Source organism: Lolium perenne, chromosome 2 (assembly GCF_019359855.2).
Source record: "Lolium perenne isolate Kyuss_39 chromosome 2, Kyuss_2.0, whole genome shotgun sequence".
NCBI classification, from domain to species: domain Eukaryota; kingdom Viridiplantae; phylum Streptophyta; class Magnoliopsida; order Poales; family Poaceae; genus Lolium; species Lolium perenne.
In genome coordinates this window covers 291,176,495-291,195,717 of record NC_067245.2, presented here as the reverse complement: position 1 = coordinate 291,195,717, position 19,223 = coordinate 291,176,495, and the positions used below count along the sequence as shown (strand labels likewise).

Below are 19,223 nucleotides of genomic sequence, written 5' to 3'. Positions count from 1 at the left end.
AAAGCTCGATCGGAGTCGCCTGCTAGCAACTTGGTTGTTTATCCAGCCGTGCGATTCCTTTCCCCAGGTGACGACGTGTCAGGCGACAGATTTGACGTACTACTGGCTACCGGCTCCACTTACCCGAGCGAGAGAGCAATGATACAGCGCACCAGGTCACCGATGGCGCGCGTACGTGTCCTTGGTGCCATGGTGGCGACGCCATTACTGCCCGGGTCAATGTTATGTTGTGGGCGTGCGTCGGGAGCACTAGCTTGTCGATCGAGTGGTTTGTTCGTTTCCCTGTGTTTGGACGGATTGAGTTTTATCCTCGAGGCAAAGCTAAACTTATCCGTGACCACCAGGTGTTATTATTCTGCATGATCTCCCAAGATAATCATCACCGGATCGACTTGCAATCAGTTCCATGGCAATGCATTGGGGGAAGTCACCAATTTACTTGCTTTTTTTTTTTGTTTCTGTTCTATAATTTTTGTTGTGGTTTAATTTAAAATTTGAACTAAACCATAGTACTAGTTACGGAATGGAGGCGGTACTTTTTTCTACGACTTTTATCTCGATGTTAGTGGCGAAGGATGGAAATAATTTACGGTAGAGCAAACTGTAAAAATAATAACGCAAAAGTAAAAAAACATTTCCAAGATATTAGTACTATATATAAGATCTAACATATTTAAATATAAATAGTAGAACCTAAAAGCATACAAATAGTGAAGCTTTAAGCCTTAGGCAATGTCAAAGCTCTATCATTTCTTGAACATCTTCCCTAAATTCATCAAGCCAGAAAAATGAATATCCCTTGCCTTTCAAATATTATGAAAATCTCTAAAATCTTCAATTATCCTTATATAAATGATAAAAATAGCTCAAGGTTATCTTTATATGCTCATAATTGGAGGAAATCTCATGATAAATCTATGTAAGACTACCAAGCTATTCACACTAAACCTAAACAATGAGCCTCATGAGCCAAGACAAAAATCTCAAGCAACTTTGAAGATAGTTGACTAAGGTGATGGTCAAAATCAGTGGTAATAGAGTCTATAGCAACATAGAAGATGTCCACACTGAAAAAGTAATCAACACAAATCCGGTGTGTTCCCGCTTTTCTTGATTTCCCCGTTTTGTTACCACTTCTTTGGTACTTAGGATTGTGATGTTATTTTTTGAGCAAGGTGACATCTTTTAAGAGAACCTCTCATGCCTCACTTCTCGAATTGAGCAAACATGTTCTCACATCCTTAGCCAAATACAGTGAATAAACTAGTAATTTTTTTTTATATCAATAAAAAAATACAGAACATAATCCATGCATAACTATAATTGCTTGTAAGCTAGCCAAAAAACCCTCAAGTCCTCTTAAATACCGCACCTAGCATATTGTTCAGAGACAGGTTTGTTAGATTGAGAGTTAGCTATTGCGAAGCGCGAAAGAATTTGTTTCCAACTAGACTAGCCCATGTTTTTGGCTGGGAATCAGTTATGTGCGGTATTTCGTTAAAACTTAAAACAAGCATAAGTTTTTCACAGGGAGTTCTGTTTCTAATGACGTACCAGTATTTAGAAATAACACGTGCAACCGATTGGTTTCGCCAAAATTGAATGTAAGGAGGCCCTTTGACTTTCCAGGAGCCCCGCCCCTGATGTGAGTGAGATGTTTTTGATTTCAAATTTCTCTCGGTGAGAGCCGAAGTCTGCTGCAGTACGCACAGTGTCCGAGGTCTGAACCAGGCACAGTTGGCTGTATCGACGTCGCTGACCCTAGCATGTCTGAAACCATGTCTTCCGGCGGACCATTTTCCTCCGCTGTTCACAGACGTCCGATCCAAGCCAAGCCGACCCAGCAGAGCTCGGCGCGCGTGACGGCTGACAGGTCAGCCAGCAGGAGCACGGGCGGCGTCGCGAGCACGTCCGCCAACAGAGAGGGGGCTGCCTGACGAATCATCCATCCTGGTATGGGCCCGCCGGAGATGGTGGCCGGCCGACCAGGCCGCCCCTCTACTGCTGGCCGATGACCGGCAGGCTACCGTCCACCGCCGCCCTGGCCCGCCCGGGGCGGTAGCCGACGAGCCCTACGACTCTGCCCTGGGCAGGTCAACGAGCAACAGCGCCAACTGCCCCCATATACTGCCACGCGCACCAAACCAAATGCTGCTTCCCTACACAAGCAAAAAGTAGCACTGTACTTTATTCATTGCACAAGGTGTGTATAGTCGCATTCTACCCGAGCGCCATGGTATACAGAATGGTCGGGTTTGGTAGTCCGGTCTCGCCTTGCCTCGTATTGGTTCAGCAATTTTCGTACATTTGGTTGCCTGGTCTTGTTCACGTTGTTACACGAACCGGATATTAAAACATCGCCGGGCCAGGCCCTAGAGCAACGCTCGGAACAGCCGTTTCTAGTGAGCCACCCAAATCTCGCATGAAGCTCATGCAAAAGAGAATCACGCGCGAGATGAGGCGGGAGCTGCAGCGCGCATTGGCGAAAAGCGAAAAGGGGGCAGGAAGGATTCCGTCACCTCCCGCCGTTCTACCCCTCCTCCACTCTTCCCCCAAATTTTGAGCTCCTCTTCTAGTCGGCAAGCAGGTAAAAGGCGCACACATCTCCGATCGGCGACGGTGGCAGCGGTGGCGGCAACTGCATCTGGGAGGCTTCATCTTCTTCCTGGTGTAGCACGTCTTCACCTCCGACGATGATTGTAAGGATTCCTGTCGTTGCCTAATCGACGGTACCTCGGAGGAGGGATCCTCACGAGGGGGAGAAGAAGTAGGGGCCATAGGGCGGAGTGCACACGGGACGGTGGTACGCGAGTTACCCAGCTTCGGAACACCTGCACGATGACAGGGCCTACTGCTGCTTGTCTGGAATTATCTGGGCCCTTTCGCGTTGTTACAATGAGTTGTGGTTGTGCCTCTAGGGCTCCCGGGATCCGGCTTATAAAGGCGCACGGATCTAGGGTTTACACGGAGAGTCCTAGCCGGATTACAGATAGCCTAGCTACGGTACAATATCTTGCCGTGCACGTCACGGATCCGCCTTCCATACATGTCGTACTGGATCCGGGTTCCTCATGGGCCTCCCTGGATCCGGGTCACTCCTAGGTCGGCTTAGATCCGGCCTGCTGATCCTGGGCTGGACTTCTTCCTTCATGATCAACAGCAACTGGGCCGCCCGATGGGCCACATGCCTCATCACCGTCTGTGGGCCACCCGGGCTTGCCGGATCTAGGCACTGTCGATGGTACACCCATGAAGTATACCCACAACAATTCCCTCACCCGATTCCTCGGTTATGTTTAGATCTAGGTTAGGAGTTGTCAGATCTTGGCTAGGGTTTGATCTTATTGCAGGGGTTAGTCCCGATTGTGCTAGGTTATCAAGATCTTGCTAGGGTGCCACATTTCCGGTTCCTTGTTTGTCCCAAATGTGTTGAGCTACCATGATCTTGCTAGGGTTTGTGATGTCCACTGTTGCAATGTATTGCTTGTCTGATTTAGCATGATGTTGGTATGGTTTGTGTTGTCTACTTTAGCCATGTCTTTGTTCCCAAGTAGATTCACGTTATATCTACTACGATGTGTGTAGGACTCCTTCTGTGATGACTTTAGCTAGACGCTTGTCTGCGTTGGGGACTCTCAGATCTCTTCGCAAGTTGTCGATTCACAGCCCCTCTATGAGTCCAAGGTGGCGGCCACCCCTGTGACAGCCGTCAATGGGCCTGTGACTGACCTGGTGGCTCAGGTAGCGGCAGAGGTGGCAGCAAGGTTGGCCTCCACAAAGAAGAACAAGAACCACAGTAACGCGGCCAAGGCCTTGAAGGCCTCACAGAAGGGGAATGAGACAATGAAATGGCTTCCGTTCATGTCCAGCTTCATGTTGGAGAAGATGTGCGCCTTGATCGAGACCGAAGGAAGTCCATCTGATTGCTATGGCGAAGGCCCTGTTTGAACACTGTGGTATAGACGTTAGCTCCACTCAGGTGTACAACCACCTGAGGAAGTGTCGGCAGAGGTGGTGACGAGGGAGCTCCTCGGCAATACCCACCATGAGGGGCTTAGGGTTGACAGAATCCTGCAGTTTAACACGAGACATCGGATACCAAACGAACAGGGAGTGAGATTTACCCAGGTTCGGGGCCCTCGATGAGGTAAAACCCTTACTCCCGCTTGTCTAATCTTGATTTATCGAATAAAAGAGGTTACAATGGGACAGCCGATAGACTGCGTTGTGGTGAACTCGCCGGGAGGCAAGGTTTCTAGGGTTGGTTTCCTAGGTTGTGTTGGTTACGTAAGTGTGTTGTTCGGCAGGCCCCCTCCTGGCCTTTATATAGGAGGCCAGGTCCCGAGAGTCCTGTCCAAACTCGACTAGGTTATATCAAGATCTAATCTATCCTTTCCTTTATCGACGTCTCCTTGACTTGTTCATCAAGAATATGTCTTCTTGTAAGTCTTCGTCATTGCAACCGACGCATATATGGGCCCACCTTAGGTCATGACAACCATCATGGACCCCTTGTTGGGCCAAAGGAGGTAGACCAATGTCGGGTACCCGAAGGGTAATGCCCACATCAGGTGGCCCACCATTACCAGGCTCCGCGATCTAAGAGGGGCTCAGTGGTGCAACGATACCAAATGCATCATCCTTGAGGGTGAGCACTACTGCGGGCACGTCGCGGTGAGAACGCTCTGTCCACCTCACTAACTGTTTTCATCACCGACGTGCATAACTAAAATCATTGTCCCTTCATATCGTAGGATCACCCAAAGGACGCAGAGTTCCTAAATGTGCCCATTGCGAATTACGACGAGATGCATGCTATCTTATCTTTTGGCCTCACCACCGACAAGTACGCCATGGAATCTAGTGAGCCCCTGTGCACGGCTGCAGCTACTCCTTCACCTGAGGATGCTGAAACCCAGGACTCCGACACGGTCATCCTCGATGGGGCGCCTAAGAAGGCTGCCGACGCGCCTGAAAAGGCGACCACCGGCAAGAGGAAGAGAGGTTCCTTCACCGATGACGAGCTGTCGGCCTTCACAAATATGGCTGTTGTTATGAAGGACATCGCACAGGCCATCTGGGACAACAAGCCCACATATATGCACCCTGACCTGTACAATGCGTTCATGGACATGCTTGGCTTCACCGAGGAGGATCTCATGGCGGTGCGCTGAGCGACATCGTCGACCGCAAGGCCCATGGTTGCAGCTTTTTGGGCATGATCGAGCCACACCGCGTCCTCTGGCTAAGGAACTACCTTGCCAAGTACCACTACAAGCTGTAGTGGTGCCCTTGAGGGGGTGTAGGGGATGCATGCATGGAGGTGATGAACTTGATGATGATGTACATTTTGGCAGTAGCTAGGGTTGAAAGACATTTGATGGCCCCCCTTTTGTAACTATAATGAGGTGGTATATACTAACCCCTCAGGTGATGGTGAACATGCAGTGTTAGGATGACACCCACTTTTGTTGTGGTGGTAGGATGACACCATAGTAGTGTGGGATGAACTTGTGATCCACTTTTAGAATGATCATGCATGCCTCTTCTAGTTTATGAGTTTCTGTCAATATTTGTGTAGTTCTATTGCTTTGTTATGAATTGGTTCATGGTTGTGATCGATTATTTGTTCTTCTTATGCCGTGCTAGTGGTATGTGGTGTTCCGCGGACGGGTTCCAGGAATCTACAGATCATGGAGGATCTGTCAAGACCATTTTGGTGGCTACTCCAACAATAGCTACAGAGGGTATGAAACATTGGAGGATGCACAACAAGAGTACCACAGTTTCCTGGATCATGAGGCCATGGCAGTTGAGGCCATCGATCAGTCTGTGCCATTAGCACATCTACCGCCGGAGGCAGTGCATGCTCTACAAGGAGCACCTGAGGTATGTTAGAGTCGGGTCACATATTACATCATCGTCTTCCTCATCGTCGTGATCGTGAGGATCTTGTTCTTCTGAATGGTGTGTGATCGTATGTAACATGCTATGGCATGGTATACTCAACCTATTTTAAATGTGGTAAGGATATGGAACTGTGATTTGTGCAACCAAACAGCGGATTCGTGTTTTCGTGCGTCCAAGTTAGGCTAGCAGGCAACCAAACAATGGGGTCTCGCTTCCCCACCGGTGCAGAAATGGTCGACCTAGGTGACCAAACAACATGCCAAATCTAGCTGGTGGTCCGTCTGCAACGCGCAGGGGGTTCTTCTCCCTGGCGCAGTCATGCAGGAATCTGACCCAGGCTACAAAACACGCCCTATGCATCATGGATCCTTTTAGACAAAATATTCTACATATACATTAGCACGAATTTTACACTACCTAAACAATCACTTATAAGTATATTTGTTTGTGCACTATATAAGAAAAACAAAATTTGTATATCGATGGTACCAAGAAGTTGACTGTTGATTAATAGGTGCTCTTTTTTTGCACGAGGACGTGATTTGTTGAACAGTAATGCTACACCTACGGATAGATCTTACAAAAATTTGCTTACGGACTCACGCGGAGCCTTATCAGGCAGGAGTGAACCCACAACCGTTCCCGCATTTTAAGCAATCAACAAAAATTCAACCAACCAGCATGTCACACGTACGTCCGTAGGCATTTCCATAACCCACCCTTCGTAGGTCTAGGAATACTTTTTTTTTTGGATTTAGTCCTACATTAGTTGTGGGAGGAGACTTGGAGCGACTTATAAGACCAACGGTTTCCCACTATTAGGCTAGTCTTTTAGGAAGATAGGGCTTCAGGCCAGATGTAACATAGGTGGAGCTAGATGAGTACATGGGTGTACATATGTACACCCATTATTTTTGCCAAATACATGTACCTGGTAAAAGTTGTACGTCGGTAGCTAAAACTATTATAAAATTGAGGTTTTCTTTTATTCAAGAAGGCTAGAAGAGCTGCCATTCGGTCCAATAAGGTAAAGCCTATAAAACCCTTTCGTCTGCTCATCATCAATTAGTAGTTTTCCAATCGATTGGTCGTTCCAAGCGAGGTGACCTAGATAATGTGGTCGTTCCAAGCGAGGTGAGACGCTAGCGGGCCGACAGGCGGTGGGCACAACAGCTCGACAATTGTCACATCGTGGCTCCAAGTGAGAGATGGCAGAGGCCACAACCAACGACCGGGAGGCATTAAAATGTTGATCGTTGGATTTTTTCCTTTTTTGCGACAAGGTTGTTGAAAAAAATTGAAGGTTTGTACATACAAATTACAAATGATGGCTCCACCCATGAGATGTAAGTTCGTGTTGATGTTGGTTGAGCTATATTGATGGGCTGAGACGCTCGTGCGGCAGGCCTAACAAGTGTAACAAAGTGTGTTTGAAAGATAATGAAAAAACTATTCTTTCCTTGTGTTTGCTAGAAAAAGCTATAACATTGCAATGAACAGAAACAATTGTCGCTATTAGGAAGTAGTTTAAAAAATTGACTTCTTCAGCCTGATTAATTTCTTCTTTTCAATAGCTAGGGTCTAAGAAGTTAAACGGCTATCGTGTAGCATACACGTTGAACAGTAGTATGTCATGAGTCATGACATATTCTTCAAGTGAAAAAAAGACACTTTGTTGATTTGATGATTGGAGAAGGTATGCCCTAGAGAGAAAACAGAGCATAGTTCTTTATTGTATTTGTTGGGAAACAGATGACTTTGCACACCTACTGGGTCTTTTAGAGAAGAGTCCAACATGCTTATCTAACAGAAAGCCCTTTTGTATTGTTTTTAGAAGCAACGTGATAACACGGCTAAGAAAAGACATATGGAAATCATGCTAGCTAGCCTTCTCAATTCGGTCGAAAACAACGTATAAAAACAAATGAAAAGTTAGAGCAGAACACTACTTTGATGTGACAGCTGTGTGCACATAGCATTGTGGCAACTAGGGGGGTGAGGGAGGAAACTTCCCGGAAACCTCCCTGCAATAAATGGCTGGAGAATCAGCACAAGAGTGTGAAAATAAGACGAAAATGAAATGAAAAAATGTAGCAGGCCAATCCGTAATTTTAGCTGCCTAACTTATCGTTTTCATCACTTTGAAGTAACTCAAGCGTAAATTTCTTGAGTTCTAGCTACTATTTTCCACGTAAAAATTATTTTCCAGGTTAATTTGCAATAGCTACCACTTTAATAGCATTATTTGTTTGTATGAAGAGAGTATGTTCAGAGTGGCATAAATATTGTCACTGCAGTAAATTTAATTACTCACTTCTCATTTCATTTTCCAAGCATAAGAAGCCCAACCAACTAAATAAATAGATTCTTTTTAGAGCCAATATGCCATCATGTCGCAATAAAATAACCGACAAAACCACACGACAACTCATAAATATACATACTCGTTATCGAATAGAAACAAACCAAATGTATCGCACACACATTGAATACGTACAAACACATACGAGATCAGATATATCAAATATTGTCAACGCCGGATACTGCCATTCAGATATCCTTGTATCATTTGTCGATTCTTCATAAAGAGAGCCGTAACGACATTTGGAATGGATATACATAAATATGTGTACTAAATGGAAATTAAATATCTAAGAAACTTGTATGACATTGAGTTCGGTCATAATCTTCACGGTCGATAGATGTAGCCAACCAGATCGCGAGATTTGATATCTTGTCGGGAGAGTGCACCAAAGTGCACCACTTTATCCACCTTCCATGCAAAAAAAAATTATAGAAAAAATCATAAGTAAAAGCAATGACACGGATGTATCAATTATATGTCGTATGGCTAATGAGGATGGTTGCACCGATAAACCACTAGTTAGCAAAACATCATATCTCAGTCTGGCCGAGCAGGATTATTCTTCAGTAGGGAGGTGATGTTCTCGTCGATGTTTGTAGACTTTAATGTTGCATTCTATATTTGTGGTGTAATGCCTACAACTACATCCTATTTATCAGAGAAATTCAATCATAACTCCCGAAATTGAAAATTGAAAATCATACAACCGGGGTGTACATGTAACACTCACAATGCACACGCCGGGTTTGCATTGCATTCGCATCGGCTCTCCCAATTTTCATTTTCTCCTGCTCTAGTCCTCTTGTAGCGGGACCCGCAGGTAGCCACTTCCACCACGGACCACAATCATCGATGGAAACAGCAACCAACGACTCCGCTGTCTGCCCCAACTTTTTCCTGGGTCTTCTCCTTCTCTCACCACAAGTGTCCGGATCACCAGCCCGGCCGAGTCCACGATAAAACCCAAAAGGATCTCTCCCACTCACATCCCCGTGTGCCTACCCGCTGTCCCGTCTTCTCCAGCAAGCCTCTTCTCTCTCTCTCTCTCTCGGCGGTTGCGCTCCGTGGCATGGTCGGCCGGATGGAGCGGCAGACCGTGTCCACGTCCTCGGCGTCATGCTCCCCCTCCGCCGCCTCCTCTTCGTCCTCCTCCGCATGCGGCGGCAGGAAGCGGCCCGACATACTCAACATGATCCGGGTAATTAACCCACTTCTCCCGCGCTTAATCGCCTCCGTGGCTGTGCACGGAGAGCTTCTCCCCTCTCTCTATTTTCCGATTATTGACAAGCTAAAGTTTCTTCTTTTATGCGCATATATACATCGTCACCGTTTTGATTGAATACATACGGTTTGGTTGGTTGGTTAGAAGGAGCGCTTGTGTTATTCTGCGCGTGGATAAAAATTCGTCTGATTTCACTATCCAAAAATCATTCTCAAGTGGTGCGACGAGAGTTCGATCGATTGATTAGTGAAACATATACACACACAAAAAAGGGAATTTTGTTATATTTTTACTACGTATTTATTACTGCCACTATAAAAAGCATTAATTTCTTAAACTAGATTTGATAAAAAGAAGCAATTCTGTGGAGTAGTAGATTCGAAACAAAGAATAATAAATGGATAAAGGCTATGGGTGCAACTTGCAGCTTCAAGTCACAGGACTTCAAAGCTTTGTTTGGGTTCGCAACTTTCCAAGGGAAGTTGGACTTTGGCAGCATCACTTCCTCTTTTTTGACTTGGCACGCATCCGGCGGCAAGCAAGTCATGCCAGCCGTAAGCAACCTCTGCCTTTTGGACCCTTGCACTGCTGCGTCTACTGCTAGTAGTCTAGTAGTGGTACCCAGTAGCTGTAAGCAACCTGCACCAGCCATAAGCAATCAAGCAGTAATAATACTTTTGGTTTTATTCTGGACCTAGGAAGTCTCGGTAATCTACTTACTCCGTCCATAAAAGAATGTCTTAGATTTATCTAAAATTGGATCTATCTAAACACTATTTTGTGGACAGAGGTAGTAGTCTTTTCTTCTTCAATTTCAAATTTGTTTCGTCGATTTGTGTTAATTTGTTTCGTCCATTTGTGTTAAATGTTTCTTCTTCAATTTCAAATTTGTATCTGAACAAGGTGTAACTTCTGAACTCTGAAAATGGTGAATTTGTTAGATTACTGCGGTTCTCAGCTATTGCCATTTACATCCTGAACATGGAGCTTGGTTAAGCATTTCAAAATTTTCAGTGTGAGTTAGCCAAGGGCCAGATCTCTGGTTGCTTACGGTTTGGGTCTGTGAAGCGTTCTGTTCACCAAGAAGCCTGCAGCATTCTTCTCACTGCTCTGTTCTGTCAAGACCACTTGAGAGTTCAGTAATAATACTTTTGGTTTTGTTCTGGACCTAGGAAGTCTCGGTAATCTACTTCCTCTGTCCATAAAAAAATGTCTTATATTTGTCCAAAATTGGATGTATCTAGACACTATTTTATGGACAGAGGTATTAGTCTTTTCTTCTTCAATTTCAAAATTGTTAAATGTTACTGCAGAACGAGGTGTAACTTCTGAACTCTGAAAATGGTGAATTTGTTAGATTAGTGCGGTTCTCAACTAGTTAAGCATTTCAAAATTTTCAGCGTGAGATTGTTCTCTGGTTGCTTACGGTGTGGGGTCTGTGAAGCTTTCTCTTCACCAAGAAGCCTGCAGCATTCTTGTCACTGCTCTGTTAGAGCATCTCCACCGGTAGCCCCCAAATAAGCGCCGGCAGGGGCGCCGGCACCTCCGTTTGGGGGCGCCGGCGCTGCATACTCTATTTGGAGACGCTGCTCCCACACCGGTGCCCCCAAACAGGCGGCCCCGATAGAATTTTAAATTTAAATTGAAATTTAAACACCGAATTTAAACGAAATTCATACGAAATTTATACAAAAGTACGTCGAATTGATACAAAACGAAATTCAAACGACATTTAAAACCGAATTAAAAAACGTAAACTTAATCAATCTACTACGGGGCGCGCGACGGGTCTGCCTCGTCGTCGTTCTTCGCCTTTGCCGCCTGCATCCGTGCCCGCCTCTTAGCCCTTCCTTCGTGCATCTGGCGGTGGAGCATGGCGGCTGGCGTCGCAGGAGCTTGCCGGCGGTGCCGTCCCCGTGCTTCCCGCCTTTGCTCGTTGTCGGCGCGCCTCGCTTGCTCGCGGGCGAACGCGTCGTACTGGCGATGGGCGTTGAGGGAGGCGAGCTTCTATCGCTCCGCCTCCATCAGTAGGCGTCCCGCCTCCTCCGTGGCCGCTCGCTGGCACGAGATCTCGAGGGCGTGCTCGAGATTAGCGTCGTTGATGAACTCCCTCTGCTCCTCCTTCAACCTCCGGAACCGCTCCGCGTTCAACGATGTCAGGATCGCAGCCTCCTCCGGGTCGGGGGTGCCTTAGCTTCCGCGTCGGCGTAGAAGGCCTCACGCCACACCGCGAACCTTGGGTCTACGTCGTCGTCGGAGCTGTTGTCCGTGTCGGGCTCCGGCTGCGGTGGTGGTGGTGGTGGCAGCGCACGGCCGTTGAGGCCCAGCATTGAGTACGTCCTCTTCAGACGGCGCGACATTTTGAGGTGGAGAGAATGGCGCCGGCGGCGGTGGTGGAGATGAGAGGATAGCACCGCGGTGATGGACAGCGTGCGTACTATATAGCGGCCACAGCTGCCCGCATTAACGGTGACGTACGCGACTGGACGCCGCGTGGCCAGTCGCTGCCCTCGTGGCCGCTTCGGTTTGCGCGCGACGGACCGTTAAACGCCGACGACCAACCTTCCCGCGTCGCGGCTGATGCGAACCGCCGCATCCTGTCGCTGACAAGGCGCCCCCACCCGCGGAAACCGCCGTTCCGCGAGGCGCCGGGGCGCCCGATTCGCGCCCTTGGGCAAGGGACCGGCACGGGGTTGCCGGCGATTCTATTGGGCTCAAAAATTGGCCGGCGCCGTTTGGGGCGCGCCGGTGCGAGCCCATTTTCGCCCCCGGCCCCCCAAAAGCTATCGGGGCCGCCGGTGGAGATGTTCTTATGTCAAGACCACTTCAGAGTTCAGCCTAATATTGACTGATCAAATCTATACATACAGTTTCTTGATGCTATTCGGAAAACGAAAGTTGTCTATATGAGATACTCTGACCTGCTATGCTACTACCAGTACAACCTTGTCTATATGGCAGAATTTTTCTCATGCCCTTTCTCGATTTCTGCACGCTATGTTGTGTTATCATTTTTCTGATGTTTGTATGACTTCACAGAGTGCAACATGTCTTCATTCATCATCTACTGATACTGGCAAGGGGCGGAGTAAGCTGTCGAGCAACAAAGTGACACATGGATTCCACTTGGTTGAAGGGAAATCTGGCCATGATATGGAGGATTACCATGTAGCAGAGTACAAGTGTGAAAAGAACCACGAGCTTGGCCTCTTCGCCATTTTCGATGGCCATTTGGGTGATCGTGTGCCGAGTTACTTGAGAGCTAACCTTTTCTGCAACATACTGAAAGAGGTAATGCTCTTAACTTTGTGTATCTGTTATGCATGAACATTGCTTTCATACCAATGTTCAATCCTTCTCGTTCCACCTTATGAATGCATTTTTTCCTTACCATCTCCACTTTTGTGATTGGTGCAGCCTCTCTTCTGGAGTAACCCTCATGAAGCAATTAAAAATGCATATGACTCTACAAACAAATATATTCTAGAGAATGCCAAACAACTTGGACCAGGCGGTTCAACGGCAGTTACTGCTATTGTAGTTGATGGCAAAGATATGTGGATAGCAAATGTAGGTGACTCGAGGGCTGTTTTGTGTGAACGAGGTGCTGCTAATCAGATCACCGTGGACCATGAACCCCACACAACTAATGAAAGGCAGAGGATTGAACAGCAGGGTGGCTTTGTGACGACATTTCCTGGTATGATTCTTATTCTGCAACTGTCTCCTCATTGTTCTTAGTCAAACAACGCATAATTTTTCATTCGCAAAAAAAAAACGTATAATTTTTATGTGCGCCATTGCATAATTGTCTTCCATGGCTTGCTAACAGGTGATGTCCCTCGGGTAAATGGTCAACTCGCTGTCGCAAGAGCCTTCGGTGACCATAGCCTCAAGACGCACTTGAGTTCTGAACCTGATGTTAGGCATGTACCTATAAACTCAAGTATAGAGTTTGTCATACTTGCCAGCGATGGATTATGGAAGGTTTGTACTGCAACTGTTTATCAACCTTTTCCTGCATTAATCTCGTTCCTCTTCATCATGCTTCAAATCGCAGTTGATAAGAATCCTGAAAGATGTTAATCTGCACATCTACCTCATGAATGTTACCTCCCATTTTCAGTTTGTTCTGCCAGTCCTTGTATTCTTTCTTTTCACCCTGTTTCTCAAAAAAAAAAAAAAATCATCATTTGTTTGAGTTCTGCATCTTCTAGTTTCTTGTTCACCATCTATCTTATAGTAACAAGTGCATGATCTGCTTCTATTGACTTGTTATGTTCACAAACAGTCTCTAAGCCTTTACCTTTTGCTGAATTAATTCAGGTGATGAAGAACCAGGAAGCCGTGGATCTCGTGAAGTCAACAAAGGACCCCCAGGCAGCAGCGAAGAGGCTGACGACCGAAGCGCTCGCGAGGAAGAGCAAGGATGACATCTCCTGCATCGTCATCCGTTTCCGCTGCTGAATCGATTCCATTCTCCAAGACGCACCGCATGCATAGATCTCCGATCATTTCAATTTCTCGATCAATGATGTCTTAAATCGAGTATTCCGCGTCTGTGATATGTTTCTTGCTGTTCCGACTGAGTTTCTGTAGTGGCTGTTGTTGTTTGTACTTATTGTAGGCTTCATCGAACAAGCTCGAAAAGATTAATTAGAACTTTGCAAGGGACGATTGTAGAGATGGGGCTTGGGGCTAGTAGTTAGTGGCTAGTAGTATGTGCAGGGTGGTTCATTCATCTGTGCATAAATACACCGGCATAAGATCCCCGCCAATCTGTGGAACATCTCGTCGTGTATTTGACCGGTTGCGATTGGTAATGGACAAGTGATCATAAGGCTGTGCATTTATTTTTTGTAAAAAATATTGTCTAAAAAACCAAAAGGTCTGCATGTTGGCCAATTTCCAGGTTGTCAGATCCGTTTGGGCACGCTTGGACTGAATGATGCGTTGCGGTGTCCTCAATTTCCACCCAGTTAACATAAGACATACTAATCAGATAAGAAAGGAAGTAGTTCGCTTAAGCTACTACTCAATTGGTTGGATGCCTGCAAAAGGATCACTATCTATTATATATTAAAAGCAAAATAAGGGTATTTTTCGAGGCACTACGTTAATCCACATATGCTTAAAAAATATAAGCCAATGATATTAATCTGAACGTCTAAGATTAAAAAACGAAAAGTGTTACGTATAATATTGCACGTGTACAAAAGTAATTTTATGGCACGTAAGAATAGTTGGATACACACGCGTTTATTTATCTAGGAATAACTAGTAAAAATGCCCGTGCGTTGCATCGGGATAAAAAAACATCAACTTTTGGGATACGATTCAAAACTAACTATTCCTATTCTTATTAGTTTGTAATATATCTCATGTTACACAAGCTACTGTGTAGTGTTCTAAATAATTGTACCAATATAAACAACGTCGGAAAAGTAGTACATCTAATTATAAAACATGTAATTTAGTTTTCCAATAAAAAACATGCATTTCTATCAAAAGTATATAAACTCATTTATCATACCAAAATGTCAGATATTGGTAGTGGTTGAACCGGCAAAATTACAAATAGTATAACAAATCATTCATCTCGTACTAAAGTAGCAAAGCTACAAAATAAACAGACCATGTGAGTGCAATGGGTACAACTCCAGAATTAACGATTAGCTTAACATTTTAATTCAATTCATAGACATGGAACTTCTGGTATACTTCCAAGGTTCATATGCTTCAACCTTGTCAACATCCTAGATTCGAGCATATGATGAGCAGCTTAATAAACAATATTGGTTCTTCCTGCAAATTCTTGGCGCAAAATTTTGTGATAGTTGACCCCGCTACGCGCAGCCCATCGTCCACACCTTTCAGGTCGTCTTCCCGCTCGTGCATTGCAATAGGTTAAATCAGCTGAATAATATAGCACAAATCAGGATTTTCTTCTATCTTCCTCCTTTTGCATATCATCTCGCTCCACCAACACACATAGTCTGCTCGTATTTTTTCTCCTCTCCAAATTTATACCATCGCAAACAATTCAGTGGAACAAAAACGAATAAGAAACTAAATATCCCTAGCTAGAGCATTTCGATGATGGATGGAAACATGTCGTCTTCATCGGATATGTCGGTGGTGGAATTGTCGCGGGCTACTGGACAACCCCTCCTTGCTGTAATGATTTTTCTTCATCGGATATGTAGGTGGTGGAACAGTAGCAGGCCACTGGACAACCCCTCCTTGCTGTAATGATTATCATAGGTACATAGCTAACACTCTTTGTGCGGACAACTTGACATCATGTATAATTCATGCTAAAAAAATTTATAAGACTGGATTTCTTAACAGATGGTGAAGTTGACAAATTGTAAAAATATCTGCATCTATCGTAAACGTTATTCATTTCTGCTAGTTAAAAGATACAACAATGATACAATGTTAATTTATTCAAGTATGAGCAGTAGACATTATACTCATGAAATGGACTTGTGGCTCTCGGGTGCAAGCACCCCATAGATCAAAAAAATGTAGTAATTTAAAAAAGTTAATTTTTTTGAATCTTCCTGAAAACAAAGGATGATCAAGTTTGTACTCGTAAAAATATGTTTGGACACGAAATGATTCCCATGGACTCCAGAGCAAAAAAGACAAAATTATGACCAATATAAAGTGAATAGTACCTGGTCATGGAGCATTTCGAGTTTGTTTTTTTACCTAGGATACAATAAAAAGTAATTTCGTAGGAAAATATTTTGTTTCAAGTACAATACCTGATCATCTTTGATTTTCAAAAAAAAATTGATTTTTTTAAAACTTTTTTTAATATTTTTTTATTTTTCCAAGTATGGGGTGTGTGGCACCGGAGAGCTCCTTTGTATTTCCCTTATACCCACAACTACAATCTGTAGTATCTATGATAGTGGCATAGACAGGGCATTTACTGATCTAAAGAGGAGTATTGGCATCTAGTTGGCTGATCTTTGCAATTACATGAAGAAACTGGTGCGTGTGCCTGTATAGCTGCGATGCTTGGAAACTGACCCACAATATAATCACGCCGCGTGTTAGACTTGCACGATTGCTTTGTGTTTGCTCAAATATGATGTGAAAAGCAGAGCTAGAATTATCCAGTTATCACTTTTTAGGCCTAATAAATTTCAAAGAACACATCGAAACCATGGTGATCTGTGTTCGTGTGTGCGGTTTGTCTACCGGGATATCGCGATGCGTTAGTTTTCGCTACAGACAGCTAGAGCTGATTAACTCATCCACTCTGCCAACATGTTTTCTCGAGACGACATTATTTAGAAGCTATCTGGCTGCTGACCTGTGCATCAACAGCATGTGGAAGCGGTAGTAGAACTCGTGTCCTCTGAAACTCAAGGAGGCGTCCCGCAGGAACACCCAGCTTTTGACGGAGAAGCAAACTATAGTACTTTCTTTTAATCTCCTATCCCTGATGCACTCCTGAATCCTGATGTACTTGATCATGTTGGTCACCACGACCATCCTCGGCCACCCCCTCGGCGGTCATCCAAGGCGCAGATAATCTCCTCTTCTTCTTAAGTAGCCTCCTCCTCTTGCCCCTCTGTGACAGATCCGGCCACCGGCCGCCGGCATCTTAGACTCTCTCCTATCCCTGATGCACTCCTGAATCCTGATGTACTTGATCATGTTGGTCACCACGACCATCCTCGGCCACCCCCTCGGCGGTCATCCAAGGCGCAGATAATCTCCTCTTCTTCTTCTTAAGTAGCCTCCTCCTCTTGCCCCTCTGTGACGGATCCGGCCACCGGCGGCCGGCATCTTAGACTCTCACACCGACGCCATTGGTGGCGAGAGCATCATCACGTGTAGTTGTGCAGGGAATTCGGACCGATCCATTGAGCTGCTTGATCGATTGAGCTGTTCAATAGATTGTTTCTTGCGATTGTCGTTCCCCCCAAAGAGTTCGTAAATAGAAATACCCGAGCGGGCGCACACGGTAACGCCGCTCCCAGGCTGTTGCGGGCTAGCGTGCTCGCCGTGGATCGATCAGCCCATGCTGATCTGGGTGCAGCGGTGGCCTCCTCATGTGTATATATAGGGAATCAGGGGTAGCACCGATTGGTATCCTTCACCAACACGAGCGGATTGGGCGAAGGGGCGCGGCCAGGAGACGAAGGAGCTCTGGCGTACGGACGAAAGCAAAACAAATTGAAGAAGCGTTTTCTTAATTAATTTACTTGGAGGTGGCATAGTGGTGTAATTTTGGTCAACTTCAGGGGCAATAAAAAATGAACCAACAAGAAGCCTTATTTTCTTTATTATTAGGTATAGATAAGAGAGCACGCGATACCCGATCGACCGTGGCAAATTTTAGTAAAACAACTGAACCGGTTTCAGGCCATGTACGAACGGACCTACCTGGCTACATGTAATAAAAAAGAATTTTATGTCGTGTAGGGATGAGCCCAGGTGTATGTACCAAAATTGGTTGCTTGCGATTTGCTTATCAGATAAGGAAAGGAAATCACACATCCAACACGTAACCCCAACAGGTTTCGAATCCAAATTTCCATCTAAACTAACGTAGGCAGCTCCCCGCACTTTCCTAATCCTAACTCAAATTACCACACCAGATCCACGACAGGGAAACAAAAAAATACAGTATAAACTTTTCCGGTATGCTAGCTCCATTCCACGAAAAACAATATCTTGCAATCTACAAAAAAAATCTTAGAAAAATAATAATTATCTGCTACGCCATTTCCTGTTTTGAGCGCATTTTTGAAATATCGGCCTAGATTAGTGGAACAAATTTTGTCTCCGCCTTTTTTACGTTAGATTCTACCATGCTACTTGCGCCCGTGAAACAAAAAAATTCCTGACGCTAGCTTCGCCCATAAAATAGCTAGCTTGCTTGAACGTGATTGAAGATATATGGTACGATCTGAAGTATAAATTAATGAGTGTATCTATATGAAGTTGTGTATACTGATATTGCCGCGACAAAACACATTTTTTTAGTTTAGTACAAAACATACAAAGGGACACTAATCTTTCAAAAATATATTTTCTAAGATATTTTTCCATATCCTAGAGTTGAGGACCTACTGCTACTATACCCAAATGACCTTAACAGATCATTTTTTGTAGGTGAATCTCGACTCGGACCGAAACATTTCGATTTTCCGATGAAGAGTTCTACCTTGGATGGGTTTCTAAATTTTCTAAAAATTCAATCGTAGGTATTTAAATTGACTATCAATATAAAGAAATATAAATTAAGCTTAGGTTATTTTCTACTTCTATTTGCGTTTATTACTTTTAATTTAAGATACATATTCTTATATAAAACAGTTCCCCGAGTGGGTCCTTTCATATTTAGATTATACCATATTTTAAGAAGAGTGTCATGTATTTTAAACGGGTATAGCAAATGAGATGAAGAAAATTCCACACAAAGCAATAAAATTTCTCATTATTTAGTTCTCCTACCTATCAACAAAAAATAAATTATTTTCTATTAATTGTATCATAAAAAAATTATTTTGCCCGCTGCCGTGATCTTCGGCCGATTGGGCGGCCCTTCTTCTACCTCCATTGCGGAGGCAGGTTCCTGGATCCTTCGCCGGAGCTCGAAGCTTCAAGGAAGCCAAGTGGTGCGACCCCAGATTTCTGGAGGTGGCTGGCGGCGGGATTGCTTCATCGGAAGAGAGTCTTCGAGCTCGCTGCTCTCTG

The 19,223-nt window shown here is 44.9% G+C and overlaps 1 protein-coding gene across 1 annotated transcript; it reads left to right on the top strand.

Moving 5' to 3' along the window:
• The first annotated feature begins 9,210 nt into the window (after window positions 1–9,210).
• LOC127336275 (probable protein phosphatase 2C 44) lies at window positions 9,211–14,286 on the top strand. The gene is made up of 5 exons (XM_051363067.2): window positions 9,211–9,473; window positions 12,537–12,788; window positions 12,915–13,197; window positions 13,330–13,484; window positions 13,824–14,286. The coding sequence occupies exons 1-5, from the start codon at window positions 9,345–9,347 to the stop codon at window positions 13,962–13,964; spliced, it is 960 nt and encodes a 319-aa protein (XP_051219027.1). The 5' UTR covers window positions 9,211–9,344; the 3' UTR covers window positions 13,965–14,286.
• The last annotated feature ends 4,937 nt before the right edge of the window (window positions 14,287–19,223 follow it).

Coding starts and splice junctions, on each gene's coding strand:
- LOC127336275 (XM_051363067.2), top strand. CDS start 9,345: ATGGTCGGCCGGATGGAGCGGCAGACCGTGTCCACGTCCTCGGCGTCA. Junction 12,789..12,914: donor TCTGCAACATACTGAAAGAG/GTAATGCTCTTA, acceptor TGATTGGTGCAG/CCTCTCTTCTGGAGTAACCC. Junction 13,485..13,823: donor CCAGCGATGGATTATGGAAG/GTTTGTACTGCA, acceptor GAATTAATTCAG/GTGATGAAGAACCAGGAAGC.